The 16710-nt window shown below is 45.8% G+C and overlaps 1 protein-coding gene across 1 annotated transcript in view; it reads right to left on the minus strand.

Moving 5' to 3' along the window:
• The window catches only part of LOC142312714 (uncharacterized), a 357223-nt gene that overhangs the window by 221181 nt on the left and 119332 nt on the right, over positions 1–16710 (minus strand). Inside the window, 1 exon segment of the mRNA XM_075351702.1 lies at positions 6570–7524. Within this exon segment, the coding sequence (XP_075207817.1) occupies positions 6570–7524 (955 nt within the window).

A 16710-nucleotide genomic window follows, 5' to 3' on the forward strand; every position in this document is an offset into this window, starting at 1 on the left:
GAACTCCCTGCAGTTCTGTGTGGAGTATAGCTCCTTTGGGTCCATGTGTTTATGGCTTGTTGAATTTGTTATAATTCTTGTTTTCTGTTCATTGGTATGACAAGGGGACCTGGTATAGGACGGAGTTCAGATCGAGCGATCTGAGGGCCTTTTTGTACTATCAGGAAGTTGGTATTTTGTAGGGTTTTTCTCTGGCTACCATCAGTCCCTTTCCTGTCCTTTCCTATTTTAGTCAGCGGGGGCCTCACCTTTTGCTAATCCTGTCATCTACCTGTGTATTGTGTTTTTCCTATATCACCGCAGTCTTTGAATGTGGGGGGCTTGCTATTCTTGTCTATTTTCTGAGGCAGAGAGTTATTCATCTTTCCTACGTTTAAGATAGTTAATTCTCCGGCTGGGTTCGCGGTGCACAGGATGTTAGTTCACCCCTCGGCTACTTCTAGTTGTGTTGGTTAGTAAGGGGATGGCGGCCAGATTAGTTGCCAAGGCTCTTGTCACCTTTTTGCCAATGATGTGTGGTGATCTTCCATGGTTCCGGATCATAACACCCAGGGGCCCTCAAAGAACAATTGAATTTCTCTAGCTTTATTTGGGTGAGACATTCCACCATGTACAGTCATATGAAAAAGTTTGGGCACCCCTATTAATGTTAACCTTTTTTCTTTATAACAATTTGGGTTTTTGCAACAGCTATTTCAGTTTCATATATCTAATAACTGATGGACTAAGTAATATTTCTGGATTGAAATGAGGTTTATTGTACTAACAGAAAATGTGCAATCCGCATTTAAACAAAATTTGACCGGAGCAAAAGTATGGGCACCCTTATCAATTTCTTGATTTGAACACTCCTAACTACGTTTTACTGACTTACTAAACCACTAAATTGGTTTTGTAACCTCATTGAGCTTTGAACTTCATAGGCAGGTGTATCCAATCATGAGAAAGGTATTTAAGGTGGCCACTTGCAAGTTGTTCTCCTATTTGAATCTCCTCTGAAGAGTGGCATCATGGGCTCCTCAAAAGAACTCTCAAATGATCTGAAAACAAAGGGGAAGGATTCAAAAAGTTGTCTCAGAGATTTAAACTGTCAGTTTCCACTGTGAGGAACATAGTAAGGAAATGGAAGAACACAGGTACAGTTCTTGTTAAGCCCTGAAGTGGCAGGCCAAGAAAAATGTCAGAAAGGCAGAGAAGAAGAATGGTGAGAACAGTCAAGGACAATCCACAGACCACCTCCAAAGACCTGCAGCATCATCTTGCTGCAGATGGTGTCAATGTGCATCGGTCAACAATACAGCGCACGTTGCACAAGGAGAAGCTGTATGGGAGAGTGATGCGAAAGGAGACGTTTCTGCAAGCACGCCACAAACAGAGTCACCTGAGGTATGCAAAAGCACATTTGGACAAGCCAGTTACATTTTGGAAGAAGGTCCTGTGGACTGATGAAACAAAGATTGATTTGTTTGGTCATACAAAAAGGCGTTATGCATGGAGGTAAAAAAACACGGCATTCCAAGAAAAGCACTTGCTACCCACAGTAAAATTTGGTTTAGGTTCCATCATGCTTTGGGGCTGTGTGGCCAATGCCAGCACCGGGAATCTTGTTTAAGTTGAAGGTCGCATGGATTCAACTCAGTATCAGCAAAAGAATCAGTGACGAAGTAGAAGTTACGCAGGGGATGGATATTTCAGCAAGACAATGATCCAAAACACCGCTCCAAATCTACTCAGGCATTCATGCAGAGGAACAATTACAATGTTCTAGAATAGCCATCCCAGTCCCCAGACCTGAATATCATTGAACATCTGTGGGATGATTTGAAGCGTGCTGTCCATGCTCGGCAACCATCAAACTTAACTGAACTGGAATTGTTTTGTAAACAGGAATGGTCAAATATACCTTAATCCAGGATCCAGGAACTCATTAAAAGCTACAGAAAGAGGCTAGAGGCTGTTATTTTTGCAAAAGGAGGATCTACAAAATATTAATGTCACTTATATGTTGAGGTGCCCATACTTTTGCACCGGTCAAATTTTGTTTAAATGCGGATTGCACATTTTCTGTTAGTACAATAAACCTCATTTCAATCCAGAAATATTACTTAGTCCATCAGTTATTAGATATATGAAACTGAAATAGCTGTTGCAAAAACCCAAATTGTTATAAAGAAAAAAGGTTAACATTAATAGGGGTGCCCAAACTTTTTCATATGACTGTATTTAGTTTTGTGGGTTTCTGGATAGATTAGGCTGGCACCTTGTATAGGTTTTTTTTGACCACAGGTTTTTTCCTTGGTTTGTCAATTTTTTTTTATGACAAACATGTAGTACATATGGATCAATTTTCTACATGTTATCATATATGTAAGATATTCTGGGAACAATTACAGTGACCAAAGAGATTTTTTGAATTTTTGAGTGTCTAGTTTTCAATTATTATACGCCTAAATAAGAATTTTGCACTGCTTTAAGTGGATGGGATCTTTATTGGTGTATTAATTTGGGACTTTGAGTATTCTGAATTGGTGATTAATAATTGATGCAGAAAACATTGACTAATAAAGAATTGATGATATAGCCATGTAATGTTTTTTATTACACGTGTTGAAGCAAATTTTGCGGGTTCACGAGGGGTTAATTCCGGGATCTGTACTTCCTGGACTGTGGAACGCATTTGCGTTCCACACAGGCTCATTTAATGTGAGTGAAGGCGTTCCATGTAGGCTCCAGTCACATGATTGAGGGCGTGTCTATCTGGTTTCTATTCTTGTCAGCCGTTTAAAGTGCATCTGCGCTGTAGGAGACGTTATCTCTGGTCATGACCCTCCCCTTGGCGTGGTCACGTGATTTCGCGCCATTTTCAAACTTCTAGATTTGTTAGCCATCTGGAGCGCATGTTTGTTGTAGGAGACGTTACCTTCGGTCATGTCCCTCCCCTTTTGACATGGTCACGTGTTATCTGTAACGTCTATGCGGGGATGGGTGGTGGCACCATTTTCAAACACCTTATAAAGGGAGTTTGGAGTACTGACACTCAAGAATAATGCTCTGGATGAAGCAGACAGGAGGATTGGGCTGCTGTTGTCTTGTGAAGAAACCCCATTGAGGGAGCCCCTGATGAACCCCGGCGAACTGTGGAGCCGGGGAGAAACGCGTTGGGCAGTAGCTATCCGGTTACCAGAGCTAAGTATCACCTTAAGCCATGTGATTTTGGATTAGATCAATTTGGTTACACCCTTCAGTGATTGTATGCTACAGTTAAATTTTTATTGGGGACATATACTGTATATATGCTGCGATAAGAGTATTTTACAGAATGCTGTTTTGGCCCCTTAATATCTGGCACATCTATATTTATATCCAACTACAGATCGGGGTGCCATTAATTATAAATTTGCTGCTTTGAGAGTGTTTACAATTTTTTTCAGGCTGGTGGAACCACACTATTTTTTGTAATTGTTGGGACATTCTTTGAATTACAGGTACAGATGCTCCCTTTGTAGGTCCGGATACTGCTCATTAAGTGGACTGTATTTTTGATTATGAATTAGCTGCTATGAGAGTAATTGTTTACATCATACTATTTATATATGGGAGGCCCTTTTGATTGCAGGTTCAGATGCCGCTTTTTCATTTTAGGTTCATGTTGCTGCTCATTGATGAAATTGCTGCTATGAGAGTTCTGTTTACATGATATAATCTCAAAGTTTAATTGAAGCAGATTATAGGACCATTTAGAAACGTGCGTATAAGAGAGTATCAGTTTACATTATTTAACGTATACAATTGTGGGTCCATATGATGAATTCTTTCAGTGCCTTGAGATATTGATACTTTACACTATGAATTATTACTGTAGCATATATCACTGAGTGACGACTATATTCCCTGGGATATACTATTATTGGGGATAATTTTTTTGTCTATAGTGGTGACAACCTGTCTCCTTTAGGCTATGTCCGCACGTTGCTTTTTACCTGCTTTTTTGCTGCTTTTTCAACTGCAGCGTTTAATGCCAAAATGGTTGTGTTCTGCTTTTCAAGCAAAGTCTATGGGAATTTGGGTTTCTTGTCCGCACTATGCTGTTCAAAATGCTGCCTTTTTGTTGCAGAACTTTGGTCAAAAACTCAGCTTTGCAGTGCAAAACCCAAATGGCAAAAACAATTGACATGTCCTGCAGTATTCTTTAATTTTTTTAGCTGCATGGACATTTCATTATTGAACCGCCATTAGGTCTTATTTTTGGGATGTCTTATATTTAGGCCTTGCAGAAAACTCTTGCTAGGTCTTATTTTTGAGAGAGGTCTTATTTTTGGGCAAACACGGTATACAGCTCAGGTGCCAAATGATAACATAACTACTCTTACATGTGGTTATGTGCTGACTTGCTTCTCTTCCTGCTCTTTGAACTCAATTATTTCCACGAGTAAAAACTTAAATTTGCCTCTGTGTGTATCAATTACTGATGCAAAGGGAGTGACAAATATTTATTTTAAAAAATGCCATCAGTCTGCCTGGTCTGTGTATTAATATTTTTGCAATAACAAACATACGGCACACCACTATTTTTGTTTTCATTTATCAAAGTAAAATTTACAGTATGTCAAGTGTCCTTCCAGTGGTTCTCTTTTCTGCTGTTTTCTTCCAGACAATGACATGCAAAGCATATTTTCTAATTGTTTAACAACCATAGTAGGTTGTATACAACTATAATTTAAGAGCTCAAAATAAAACTTGACAAAATTTGAACAAAAACAAAATCTTTGGAAATGTGTGTGTAAATGGTAATATAATTTAAGAAAATGTAATTAACATGGTTCAAACAAAATACAGAACAGAAGCACCAATCATAAAGTCGTAACAATACATATAAAATACAGTATTTTAAATTGAATCGAATACTAGGTATTTACTACCTCATCTGAAAACATCATATGGAGAGTGACCCAGATTTCAACAATATATCACATTTTTTTGGGTGCAGACGTTGTGATACAATCAGAATTTTTAGATGTAGCACAGCTCAGAAAGCTGACCCCACCCACACTCCTAATCAGCAGCTTTCTGTGTACTTTGTATATTGACAATAAATTGCTAATCAGTGATCGCGGTGTGGTTGCACCAGGATGCATGTGAACCGCTAGTCTAGCAGTGAATCTCCTGCTGATAAAATACTCACTGTATCCAAAACAACTACTCTCACAGTGACTCATGGCTGAAATCAGTGTCTGAACCCCTACCTTATGCTCCACAGATTACACAGCAAAAACCTGCAGATAGATTCCCTATAACAATAACAAGTCAGGATGTATTAATATAGAAAAGAAATGGGACTCACCACAAAAGAGAATACATAAATTCAACATAGAATAACATGCAAAGAGAGCAATTGCATAGGCAAAAAAAGAAATACAGACAAGACAGAATAAGTGAGTAAGCCAGCAACACATAGCGGAGGAACAAAAAATACAACGGTAATTGTGCCAGAATGAAAGCCCCAAAACTCTAGTATGGTGAAACCACACAACAAAAAAAGTATTGTACGAATATATAAAATGAGCTATATCAATATGGTAAGTATGAACAAAAGTATGGGACTCAAGACCAGGCATGATATTTTTCAATGAATCAATCTATATATCAGCATAACAAGATGAGAAACACAAAGTATACCTATATTCAAACACTGCATTAACAGAAGCAAGAAGATAGTTCATCACAGAGGTATGTATACATTGTGGGTCTCTTGGTATGCTGATGTGTTTCTATATCTCACGCCTATTCCACCATACAACTTTTGGGGCTTTGATGCCTACATAAATATCATCGTATTGTCCATCTTCCTGCTGGGTTTGTCATACAAGTCTTCTGGCTAACGCACTACTTATTCTGTCTTGTATTTTTTACTCAGTCTCTTGTATTGTCTATGCATTGGCTATCTGTGCAAGTTTTCTATGTAGGATTTGTGTTTTCCAATAATGTAAGAGCAGTAGCATATTTTTTTAAATATAGAGGTTGTTATTCAGATTTACATTTGAAACTTGTTTAAATATATTTGAAGACTGAAAAGATCATTAATGAATCAGAAAAGTGTGCTAATTTGTGGACTTTTGCTACCGTTACATGTAAATATACCCTTTTACTATAGCATATTGCTTCTGTTTCATGTGTTTACTATGTGTAAACAAAATTAAATGTATTGCACAAAATTAAGGGGTTGACCACTACTTGTTAAATACTATATTCCTCCTTATAAAATAATAATATCATGTACTCACACCTGCACTGATGCAGTGTCTTCCGAGGCTCTTGTGACATTTTTATGCTATATGAGCCCTGTAGACAATGAGTGGCTGCTAATAGACTGCGTTGCTCACACCACCCACAAACGTTCCAGGTTTGTCCAAAGGAAGCCTGGCTGCAGGGCTCATGTGGCATAACAATGTCAAAAGAACCTTGGGAGATCCAACACCGACATCGCCAGTGCTAGAGAAGAGCATGAGATATTTTTATTTCACAATGTAGAATATAGTATTTAAAAAACGGTTGTCTAAGTAATAGAGAACCCCTTTAAAGCACATTCTGAAAATGAAAACAAATTCTCTCTGTTGTGAGTTTTCGGATGGTCAGCAAGATATGATTTGAAAGAAAAAGATTTCAAACATTCTGAACATGAAAATTATTTCTCCCATGTGTGAGTTCTCTGATGTCTAACAAGATCTGATTTTTGGCTAAAACACTTCCCACACTCTGAACATGTAAACATATTCTCTCTTTTGTGAATTATCTGATGTTTCAGAAGATAGGCTTTCTGGGTAAAACATTTCTCACAATCTGTACATGAATACGGCTTCTCTCCTGTGTGATTTTTGTGATGTTCAACAAGATTGGATTTTCTGGTGAAACACTTTCCACATTCTGAACATGTAAAAGGCTTTTCCCCTGTGTGAATTCTTCGATGGTCAGCAAGACTTGATTTATAAGTAAAACTTTTTCCACATTGCAAACATGAAAATGGCTTCTCCCCAGTGTGAATTCTCTGATGGTCACTCAGACTTGATTTCTGAGTAAAACATTTCCCACATTCAGGGCATGAAAATGGCTTCTCCCCTCTGTGATTCTTCTGATGTTGAACAAGATGTGATTTCTGAATAAAACATTTCCCACATTCTGAACATAAAAATGGCCTCTCATTTTTGTGAATCCTCCTATGTCTACAAAGACTACATTTAGTCTTAAAATTTTTACCACATTCAGTACATGTAAACCTTTTGCCCCCTCCAGGAGCCACATCTTGTTGCTCATCCACTCGAGGAGCTGTATCTTGTTGATCATTCAGCGATTGATTAGTTAAAGACCTATGGTTAGCGAGATCTGAAGATAAGTCTCTGCTGTGAAGTAATGAGGTTAAGGTTGAGGCGATAGAATGTTCTCCAGAAATATCTTCTGTAGTATCATTATATTCTACTTTATAATTGGGAGGTAAGAAAATATGTCTCTCCAAGTTTTGGGCAAAGTCATCTGTGGGAAAGAGAAAAACAGATTTCATGATTTCTTCTTTAGCAAACATCAAGAAACAAGAGTTATGAAGCAGAGAGATGCAGCAAATATCAGCAGAGAGATGCAGCAAATATCTAAATGGCAGTATATTATATTATGCTAGGTACAGAGTAACATTAGAAAAGTGGTAAAAGTGGCAGTGAATTTAGAAGAGAAATACATTTGCGTTAATAAGTTGCCAAAATTAATTATCAAAATGGGTCACACAACTACTTTCCTTATGTGATAGAATCTGAGCCTTGTTGCACGACTGCAAGCAGTTTTGTTTTTGTCTGAAATGGTACAACGTTTCATAGAAAAAGTAGATTTTGGGTACTCACCGTAAAATCTCTTTCTTGGAGCCTTCATTGGGGGACACAGAGACCATGGGTTGTATGCTGCTGCCACTAGGAGGCGATACTATGCAAAAAAAGGTAAACTCCTCCTATGCAGTATACACCCACGAACCGGCAATTATTCCTCAGTTAGTGAGAAAGCAATAGGAGACAACAAGTAAAGAATGAACAATCTTACAGAAGTGAACATTAGAATCAACATTCAACAGTAACATATGTCCAACACAAGGGCGGGTGCTGTGTCCCCCAATGAAGGCTCCAAGAAAGAGATTTTACGGTGAGTACCCAAAATCTACTTTTCTTTATCGCTTCATTGGGGGACACAGAGACCATGGGACGTCCTAAAGCAGTCCCACGGGTGGGTCTATCGTTACTCTCAGGGCTGACCTCGGTCCACTGCAGCCTGTAGAACGCGTCTACCGAGGCAGAGGATGCGAAAGTGTGAACCCTGTAGAACTTCGTGAAAGTGTGGAGCGAAGACCAGGTTGCAGCCTTGCAAAGCTGCAACGCTGGAGCGTGGTGACGGACCGCCCAAGAGGCTCCCACCGCCCTGGTGGAATGGGCCGTAATCCTGAGTGGGCGCTCTCTGCCCCTTACCCGGTAGGCTTCTAGTACGGCAGAACGGATCCATCGCGCAATGGAGGACTTGGAAGCGGGGAGGCCTCTGCGCGGACTGGTTGGAAGCACGAATAGGGAATCTGACCTTCTGAAATGAGACGTCCTGGAAATGTACAGGCGGAGGGCTCTGACCAAGTCCAGCTTGTGGAGAAAAATCTCACGAGGGTGAGACGGGTTCGGGCAAAAAGAGGGAAGAACAATGTCTTCATTAAGGTGGAAAGAGGAGACCACCTTCGGAAGAAAGGACGGTACCGGCCGAAGAACTACCTTATCCTGGTGGAAGACGAGATAGGGGGAGCGGCAGGAAAGCGCCGCTAGTTCAAATACACGCCTGATTGACGTGATGGCAACTAAGAAGGCGACCTTCCTAAGAAGGCGACCTTCCAAGAAAGGAACATTAGAGACACCTCCTGAATAGGTTCAAAGGGGGGATGCTGAAGAACGGACAGAACTAAGTTGAGGTCCCAAGGCTCCACTGGAGGTTGGACGGGGGGAACAGAATGAGCGGCCCCTTGGATGAATGTGCAAACCTGTGAGCGAGAGGCAATCCTCTTCTGAAAGAGAATGGAAAGAGCAGACACCTGACCCTTAAGAGAGCTGAGTGCCAACCCCGCATCCAGACCAGACTGCAGGAAAGACAGCAGAACTGGTAAGGAGAAGGTCATGGCTGCGACCTGGTTAGCTTCACACCAGCGGAAGTAGGCCTTCCACGTATGGTGGTAGATACGGGAGGAGGAGGGTTTCCGTGCTCTAATCATTGTTTGGACGACCCTTTCTGAGAATTCCGAGGAAGTTAGTACTGCAGCTTCAACAGCCATGCCATTAAATTGAGCGACTGTGAATTCTGGTGGAGGAATGGTCCCTGAGTGAGTAGGTCCGGGATGGGATGTCTGGTAGTCTCCATGGGACGTCGGCGAGAAGGTGCACAAGTTCTGCATACCATGGACGACGGGGCCAATCCGGGGCCACGAGAATCACCGGGACTCCTTCTGATTTGATCTTCTTGACTAATTTGGGGATGAGCGGAAGCGGGGGGAAGAGGTACGGCAGAGAGAACTGCGACCAGGGGATCGCTAGGGTGTCCGTTGCGACCGCCAGTGGATCTCTTGCTCTGGACACGAACTGGGGCACCTTGTGGTTCCACCTGGAGGCCAGGAGGTCCACGTCGGGGGTCCCCCACCTGAAGCAGATCTGCTGGAAGATGCTGGGATTGAGGGACCACTCTCCTGCGTCGAGGCCTTCTCGGCTGAGGAAGTCGGCGGCCCAATTGTCCACTGCCGGAATGTGGACCGCCGAGATCGCTGGGATGTTCTGTTCGGCCCAGTAGAGGATCTGAGACAGCTTCTTCATTGCTGCTCGGCTGCGTGTTCCGCCTTGGTGGTTTATGTAGGCCACAGTTGTCGCATTGTCGGACTGTACCCGAATTGGGTGTCCTAGGAGCAGGGTCTCCCAGTGTAGGAGAGCCAATCGAACTGACCTGAGCTCCAGAATGTTTATGGGAAGGATCGTTTCCAGCTCGGTCCAGCGACCTTGAACTGTAAGGTCTTGGAATGTGGCTCCCCAGCCTAGTAGACTGGCGTCTGTCGTAATGACCTTCCATCGAAGGGGAAGAAATGATCTCCCTTGGAGGATGAGGGGGGAGCGTTTCCACCATTCCACTGACTCTCTGACTCATGGAGGGAGCGCGACTGGGCGATCCAGGGAGTGAAGGGACTTGTCCCATCTTGATAGAAGGAGACCCTGAAGAGGACGTGTCTCTTGACGTGCTGGCGACCGCTCTCGACGGGTGCTGCTGTTGGCAGCAAATTGGCGAAAGGGACGAAAGGGAAAAGCCCGTCGTTTGGGAGGGGCTCGAGGGATCTTGCGCTGAGGAAGTAAGGCACTCTTACCCCCTGTTGCCTCAGAAATGACCCTGTCCAGTTTTTCACCGAAGAGTCTGGCCCCAAAAAAGGGACTGAGTCCGCGTTCCACGCCTTAAGCCACAAGGCTCTATGGATTGCGGCAATGTTACCGGCTGCCAGAGCTGCCGAAGCAGCGGAGTCGAGGGACGCAGTAACTAGATACTTTCCGGCATGGGCGATCTGATCTGCCAGATCCGCCAGCTCAGGGCCGGGAGCCTCAGCCAGGATACCGCGCCGGAGTAGCTTTGCCCAGGCGGAGACAGCCTTGGAGACCCAGGTGGATGCAAAGGCTGGACTGATGGCAGAACCGGAGGCTTCACAGGCCGACTTGGCTAGGGATTCTATGGTCCTGTCAGAGGGGTCTTTAAGGGAGGCACCATCAGAGTGGTAAGGTGGTACTAGATGAAAGTCGGGAGATTGGAGGATCCACTGAAGGAGACACTGACCACTTCTGAAGAAGTTCCGGTGCAAAGGGGTAAAGGATCTGTGCCCGCTTGCGCTTCTGGAAACGCTTGTCGGGATGTTCCCACTGTCTAGAGAAAATGTCCTCAAATTCCCTATGGTCGCCAAACACCCTTGGCGGTTTTTTGGCCCTTTTGAAAGGAACCGACTGACTGGCAGGGGTCGGATCTACATCCTTTACCTCTAGGGTCTGGTTGACGGCAATAACCAGACTGTCCATCATGCTGCTCAGCTTGGAGATATGTTCAGAGTCCAGATCGGAGTCCGAATCAGGGTCCTGGTTCGAATCCGGTGCTGCCGCAGATGAGGTAGGAGAGGGAGAGTGTACTGCTCTGGAGGCCGTGGAGGGGTTAGGAGAGCTGGAGGACGATCCCGAGTAGGACCGCTTCCTAGACCTCTTGTGCGTCCTGCCCTGCCGGGCTAGTAGCGCTGCGGGCTCAGACTCGCTCTGGGCCACCGGGGGGGCTCCAGAGGTGGAGGCGGGCAGACGCTCTATGGCTGAAACCAAGGTTTGAGATACCTTAGTTAGGTTGTCCACGGACTGCGAGAGAACTGCAGCCCACTTAGGTGTGGGGGCCGAGTCCTCGTTACAGGCGGTGGAGTAGTAGTCATGCTGGGGGTGCTGCAGGCTTGGCAGATGGTAGAGGACTGCCCTGAGGGAAACTTCTTTAAACAAGAGGTGCAGGCGAAGTGTAGGACTATGGCCTGTGGCTGAGAGCGGGAGGCTCTTGTGCTGGACATGGGACAGAACGGAGAGAGAGTGAGAAGAGAGAGAGAGAGAACAGACCGGAGGTTGCCAGGTGGATGGGGGAACTGGGGAAGGAGCTGGCTCCCAGTGGCAGGGCTTACCCAGGTTCTGGCATCCTGTGTTCTGCTGGTGCTGTGACCCGCTGGTGTGTCAGACTGCAGGCAGAGGGAGCAGAGGTGGGGGCTCCGGGGAGCTGCAGGGGTATGAGGCCGGTGGCTGCACGTGGGACGCTGCCGCCGCACAGAGTAACTGCAGGGCTGCGATGGCGCTGGAGAGGCTGAGAGCACCCGGACCGGGGGAGGAGCCGGAAAAGAGCGCGCAAAACAGGCGCGCTGCAAAAGTAAGCCTGCCGGGATTGGCTCAGGGACGGCCGAGAGGGAGAGCGCCCGTGATTGGCTCGGCTGGAAAGGGCGCGCAGAGAGGCCTGCTGTGACTGGCTGCTGGAGCGGGCGGGCCTGCTGGGGAGCGAGGATTCGCATGATAGGCTGGCTGGAAGGGGGCGTGGACCGGATGGGAGCTAGGCCAGGGAGAAGCCGGGGACTAAATTAGAAGTGAGGCCGCAGGAGGAATCGGTGGGCAGCGCCGAGGACGGGGCCGGGACTGTGGAGGGAGGGCGAGCGCACAGCCTGCATGGAGGGGAGCTGACCCGGGGTAAGGAGAGATTAATTTCATGGATCTTTTTTTTTTTTTTTTTTTTTTTAAAACGGAGCCCCCCATGGCCCGGGGAACGGGAGGGTACCTGTCCCGACGGCTGATAGTCCCTCCTTGATCCTGGAATGGATATAGGGAGACGGGCATCGGTCATCCTGCCTGTATGATTTTCGGCTCCCCTCCCTGATCAGGCCGGCTGTGGAAGGCGAGCGTGCGGGGGAGGGAGGCAAGGACCATCCGCCTGTCCCTCTGTGCGGAAGCCCCGCAAACCGTCTTGAAAGTGTTAGGGGGGTAGGGTCCTGCCAGACAGACACGGAAGACAACGGAAGTGGCGGACGGACCCCACTTCTGTGCGACCGGTCTCTAGGGGGGAGAGCAGGGTGAGCGATTACACCCTGTCGCCCGACGAGCTGTGTCTGTAAAAGAAAAAGAGAAATATTAAAAATACAAACCTGGGGGGCTGAGAGCAGCCCCAAGTGTGTCCACCTCCTATGGACACTAAAGCTTAAACTGGGGAATGATTGCCAGTTGGTGGGTGTATACTGCATAGGAGGAGTTTACCTTTTTTTGCATAGTGTCGCCTCCTAGTGGCAGCAGCATACAACCCATGGTCTCTGTGTCCCCCAATGAAGCGATAAAGAAACATAGTTTGAAGAGCCGGCCGAGGACCGGTTGATGGTGTACATAGGGCAATCATGCAGCCAGACTCTGATTAATGTTGCACGCAGTTTGATAGCATGAATCAAGTGAAAAAGCTCCTTTTGATAGTGAAAAATTATGTTTCTCCCTACATTGTTTTTCATGTAAGCCCACATAGGATAGCACTGACTTTTTGCATAAGCTGTGCTATTTTCCCATGTAAGGGTATGTGCACACACTGCAGTTTTGTTTCTCCAGCGAAAAATACCCCCTATGGCAAAAAAAACACATGTTTTTGCTACGTTTTCACCGCATTTTGGTGCGTATTTGCCCCTGCATTTTTTTAACATTGTCAATGGCAAAACGCAGGGAAAAATGCAGAGAAGAAGTGAAATGCTGCTTCTTTTTTCTGCAACCAAAACTGCAGGCAAAAAAGAAGCACCGTGCGCACACCCTTTCGGATTTCTCAAAGACTTTGCTGGGGAAGGTCATACATGCAGTTTAGAACCACAAACTGCACCCAAAACTGCACCAAAAAAGCAGCAAAATGCAGCAAAAAAAAGCAGCGTGCCCACAAGGCCTAAAGGCCCCGTCACACTAAGCAACATCGCTAGCAACATCGCTGCTAACGAACAACTTTTGTGACGTTGCTAGCGATGTTGCTGTGTGTGACATCCAGCAACAACCTGGCCCCTGCTGTGAGGTCGTTGGTTGTTGCTGAATGTCCTGGGCCATTTTTCAGTTGTTGCTGTCCCGCTGTGAAGCACAGATCGCTGTGTGTGACAGCGAGACAGCAACAACTAAATGTGCAGGCAGCAGGAGCCGGCTTCTGCGGAGGCTGGTAACCAATGTAAACATCGGGTAACCAAGAAGCCCTGTCCTTGGTTACCCGATATTTACCTATGTTACCAGCCTCCTCCGCTCTCACTGTCAGTGCCGGCTCCTGCTCTGTGCACATGTAGCTGCAGCACACATCGGGTTAATTAACCCGATGTGTGCTGTAACTAGGAGAGCAAGGAGCCAGCGCTAAGCATTGTGCGCTGCTCCCTGCTCTGTGCACATGTAGCTGCAGCACACATCGGGTTAATTAACCCGATGTGTGCTGTAACTAGGAGAGCAAGGAGCCAGCGCTAAGCATTGTGCGCTGCTCCCTGCTCTGTGCACATGTAGCTGCAGCACACATCGGGTGATTAACCCGATGTCTGCTGTAACTAGGAGAGCAAGGAGCCAGCGCTCAGTGTGCGCTGCTCCCTGCTCTCTGCACGTGTAGCTCCGTGCGGTGGTAACCAAGGTAAATATCGGGTTGGTTACCCGATATTTACCTTAGTTACCAAGCGCAGCATCTTCCACGCGGCGCTGGGGGCTTGTCACTGGTTGCTGGTGAGCTCACCAGCAACTTGTGTAGCGACGCTCCAGCGATCCCTGCCAGGTCAGGTTGCTGGTGGGATCGCTGGAGCGTCGCAGTGTGACATCTCACCAGCAACCTCCTAGCACCTTACCAGCGATCCCTATCGTTGTTGGGATCGCTGGTAAGTTGCTTAGTGTGACTGGACCTTAAGAATTGTTTTCATCCCCAGCTAAAAGTAAAACAAGCACATCTCCGTTCCCACTGTGCATCTATATTTTGTAGGTGCCCCCTCAATCTATATACACTGCATTGTAGAGCACCTATAAAAATATAATCATGGTGAATTATAAATGGCCAGTGAAGTCTGGACTTCAACTTCATCTGATATTGCTACAAGTTCCAGAAGCATAGTATGAGTGCCACAGACCCAGCGTTAGAAACACCAATGTTAGTTTGTTATTATTTTTTTCTAATTTTTTAAGTAAAGCGGGCTTTACACACTGCAATATCGGTCCCGATATCGCTAGTGTGGGTACCCGCCCCCATCTGTTGCGCGACACGGGCAAATCGCTGCCCGTGCCGCACAACATCGCCCACAGCCGTCACACATACTTACCTGTCCGGCGACGTCGCTGTGACCGGCGAACCGCTTCCTTTGTAAGGGGGCGGTCCGTGCGGCGTCACAGCGACGTCACAGCAGCGTCACTGAACCGCCGCCCAATAGCAGCGGAGGGGAGGAGATGAGCGGGACGTAACATCCCGCCCACCTCCTTCCTTCCGCATTGCGGCCGGGAGGCAGGTAAGGAGAGCTTCCTCGTTCCTGCGGCGTCACACGGAGCGGTGTGCTGCTGCAGGAACGAGGAACAACTTCGTTACTGCTGCAGTAACGATAATCGAGAATGGACCCCCATGTCACCGATGAGCGATTTTGCACGTTTTTGCAACGATGCAAAATCGTTCATCGGTGTCACACACAACGGCATCGCTAATGCGGCCGGATGTGCGTCACCAATTCCGTGACCCCAACGAGTTCGCATTAGCGATGTTGTAGCGTGTAAAGCCCCCTTAAAGGGCTGTTTTTGTAAAAAATAAAATCAGAATTACTAAAAAAGCTACCAGTTTTACACTAAAATTTAATATTAGAAAGTAGAAAGTATCTATCCCAATGGTAATAAATCTGACAACATAACTTTTTTGTCTTTTTAAAAATATTTTCATGACACACACTACAGTGCAAAAGTTTAGGGTCACTTAGATATTTCCTTATTTTTGAAAGAAAAGCACATTTTTTTCAATGAAGCTAACATTAAACAGAAATACATTCTATACATTGTTAATGTGGTAAATGACTATTCTAGCTTCGAACGTCTGGTTTTTAATGCAATATCTACATAGGTGTATGGAGGCCCCTTTCCAACAACCACCACTCCAGTGTTCTAATGGTACTTTGTGTTTGCTAACTGTGTTAGAAGGCTAATGGATGTTTAGAAATCCCTTGAAAACCCTTGTGCAAGTATGTTAGCACAGCTGAAAACAGTTTTACTGATTAGAGAAGCTATAAAACTGACCTTCCTTTGAGGTAGTTGAGAATCTGGAGCATTACATTTGTTGGTTCCATTAAACTCTCAAAATGGCCAGAAAAAGAGAACTTTCATGTGAAACTTGACAGTCTATTCTTGATCTTAGAAATGAAGGATATTCCATGCGAGAAATTGCCAAGAAACTGAAGATTTCCTACAATGGTGTGTACTACTCCCTTTAGAGGAGGGCACAAACACGCTCTAACCAGAGTAGAAAGAAAAGTGGGAGGCTCCACTGCACAACTGAGCAACAAGACAAGTACATTAAGGCCACTTTACACGCAACGACATTGCTAACAAGATGTCGTTGGGGTCACGGAATTCATGACGCACATCCGGTCTCGTTAGCGACGTCGTTGTGTGTGAAACGCAGGAACGACCATTAACGATCAAAAATACTCACCATATCGTTGATTGTTGACACGTCATTCTAATCTCAAATATCGTTGCTGCTTTTGGACGCAGGTTGTTCGTCGTTCTTGCGGCAGCACACATAGCTATGTGTGACCCCACAGGAACGAGGAACAACATTGTACCTGCAGCCGCCGTCAATGAGGAAGGAAGGAGGAAGGCGGTATGTTACGCCCGCTCATCTCCACCCCTCCACTTCTCTTGGGCGGTCGCTTAGTGACGCCGCACGAACCTCCCCCTTAGAAAGGAGGCGGGTCGCCGGCCACAGCGACGTCGCTAGGCAGGTAAGTATGTGTGACGGGGACTAACGATGTTGTGCGCCACGGACAGCAATTTGCCCGTGACGTACAACCGATGGGGGCGGGTGCTTTCACCAGCGACATCGCTAGCGATGTCGCTGTGTGTAAAGTGGCCTTTAGAGTCTCTAGTTTGCGAAATCGACGCTTCACAGGTC

The sequence above is a fragment of the Anomaloglossus baeobatrachus genome, chromosome 5 (assembly GCF_048569485.1).
Source record: "Anomaloglossus baeobatrachus isolate aAnoBae1 chromosome 5, aAnoBae1.hap1, whole genome shotgun sequence".
Classification (NCBI taxonomy): domain Eukaryota; kingdom Metazoa; phylum Chordata; class Amphibia; order Anura; family Aromobatidae; genus Anomaloglossus; species Anomaloglossus baeobatrachus.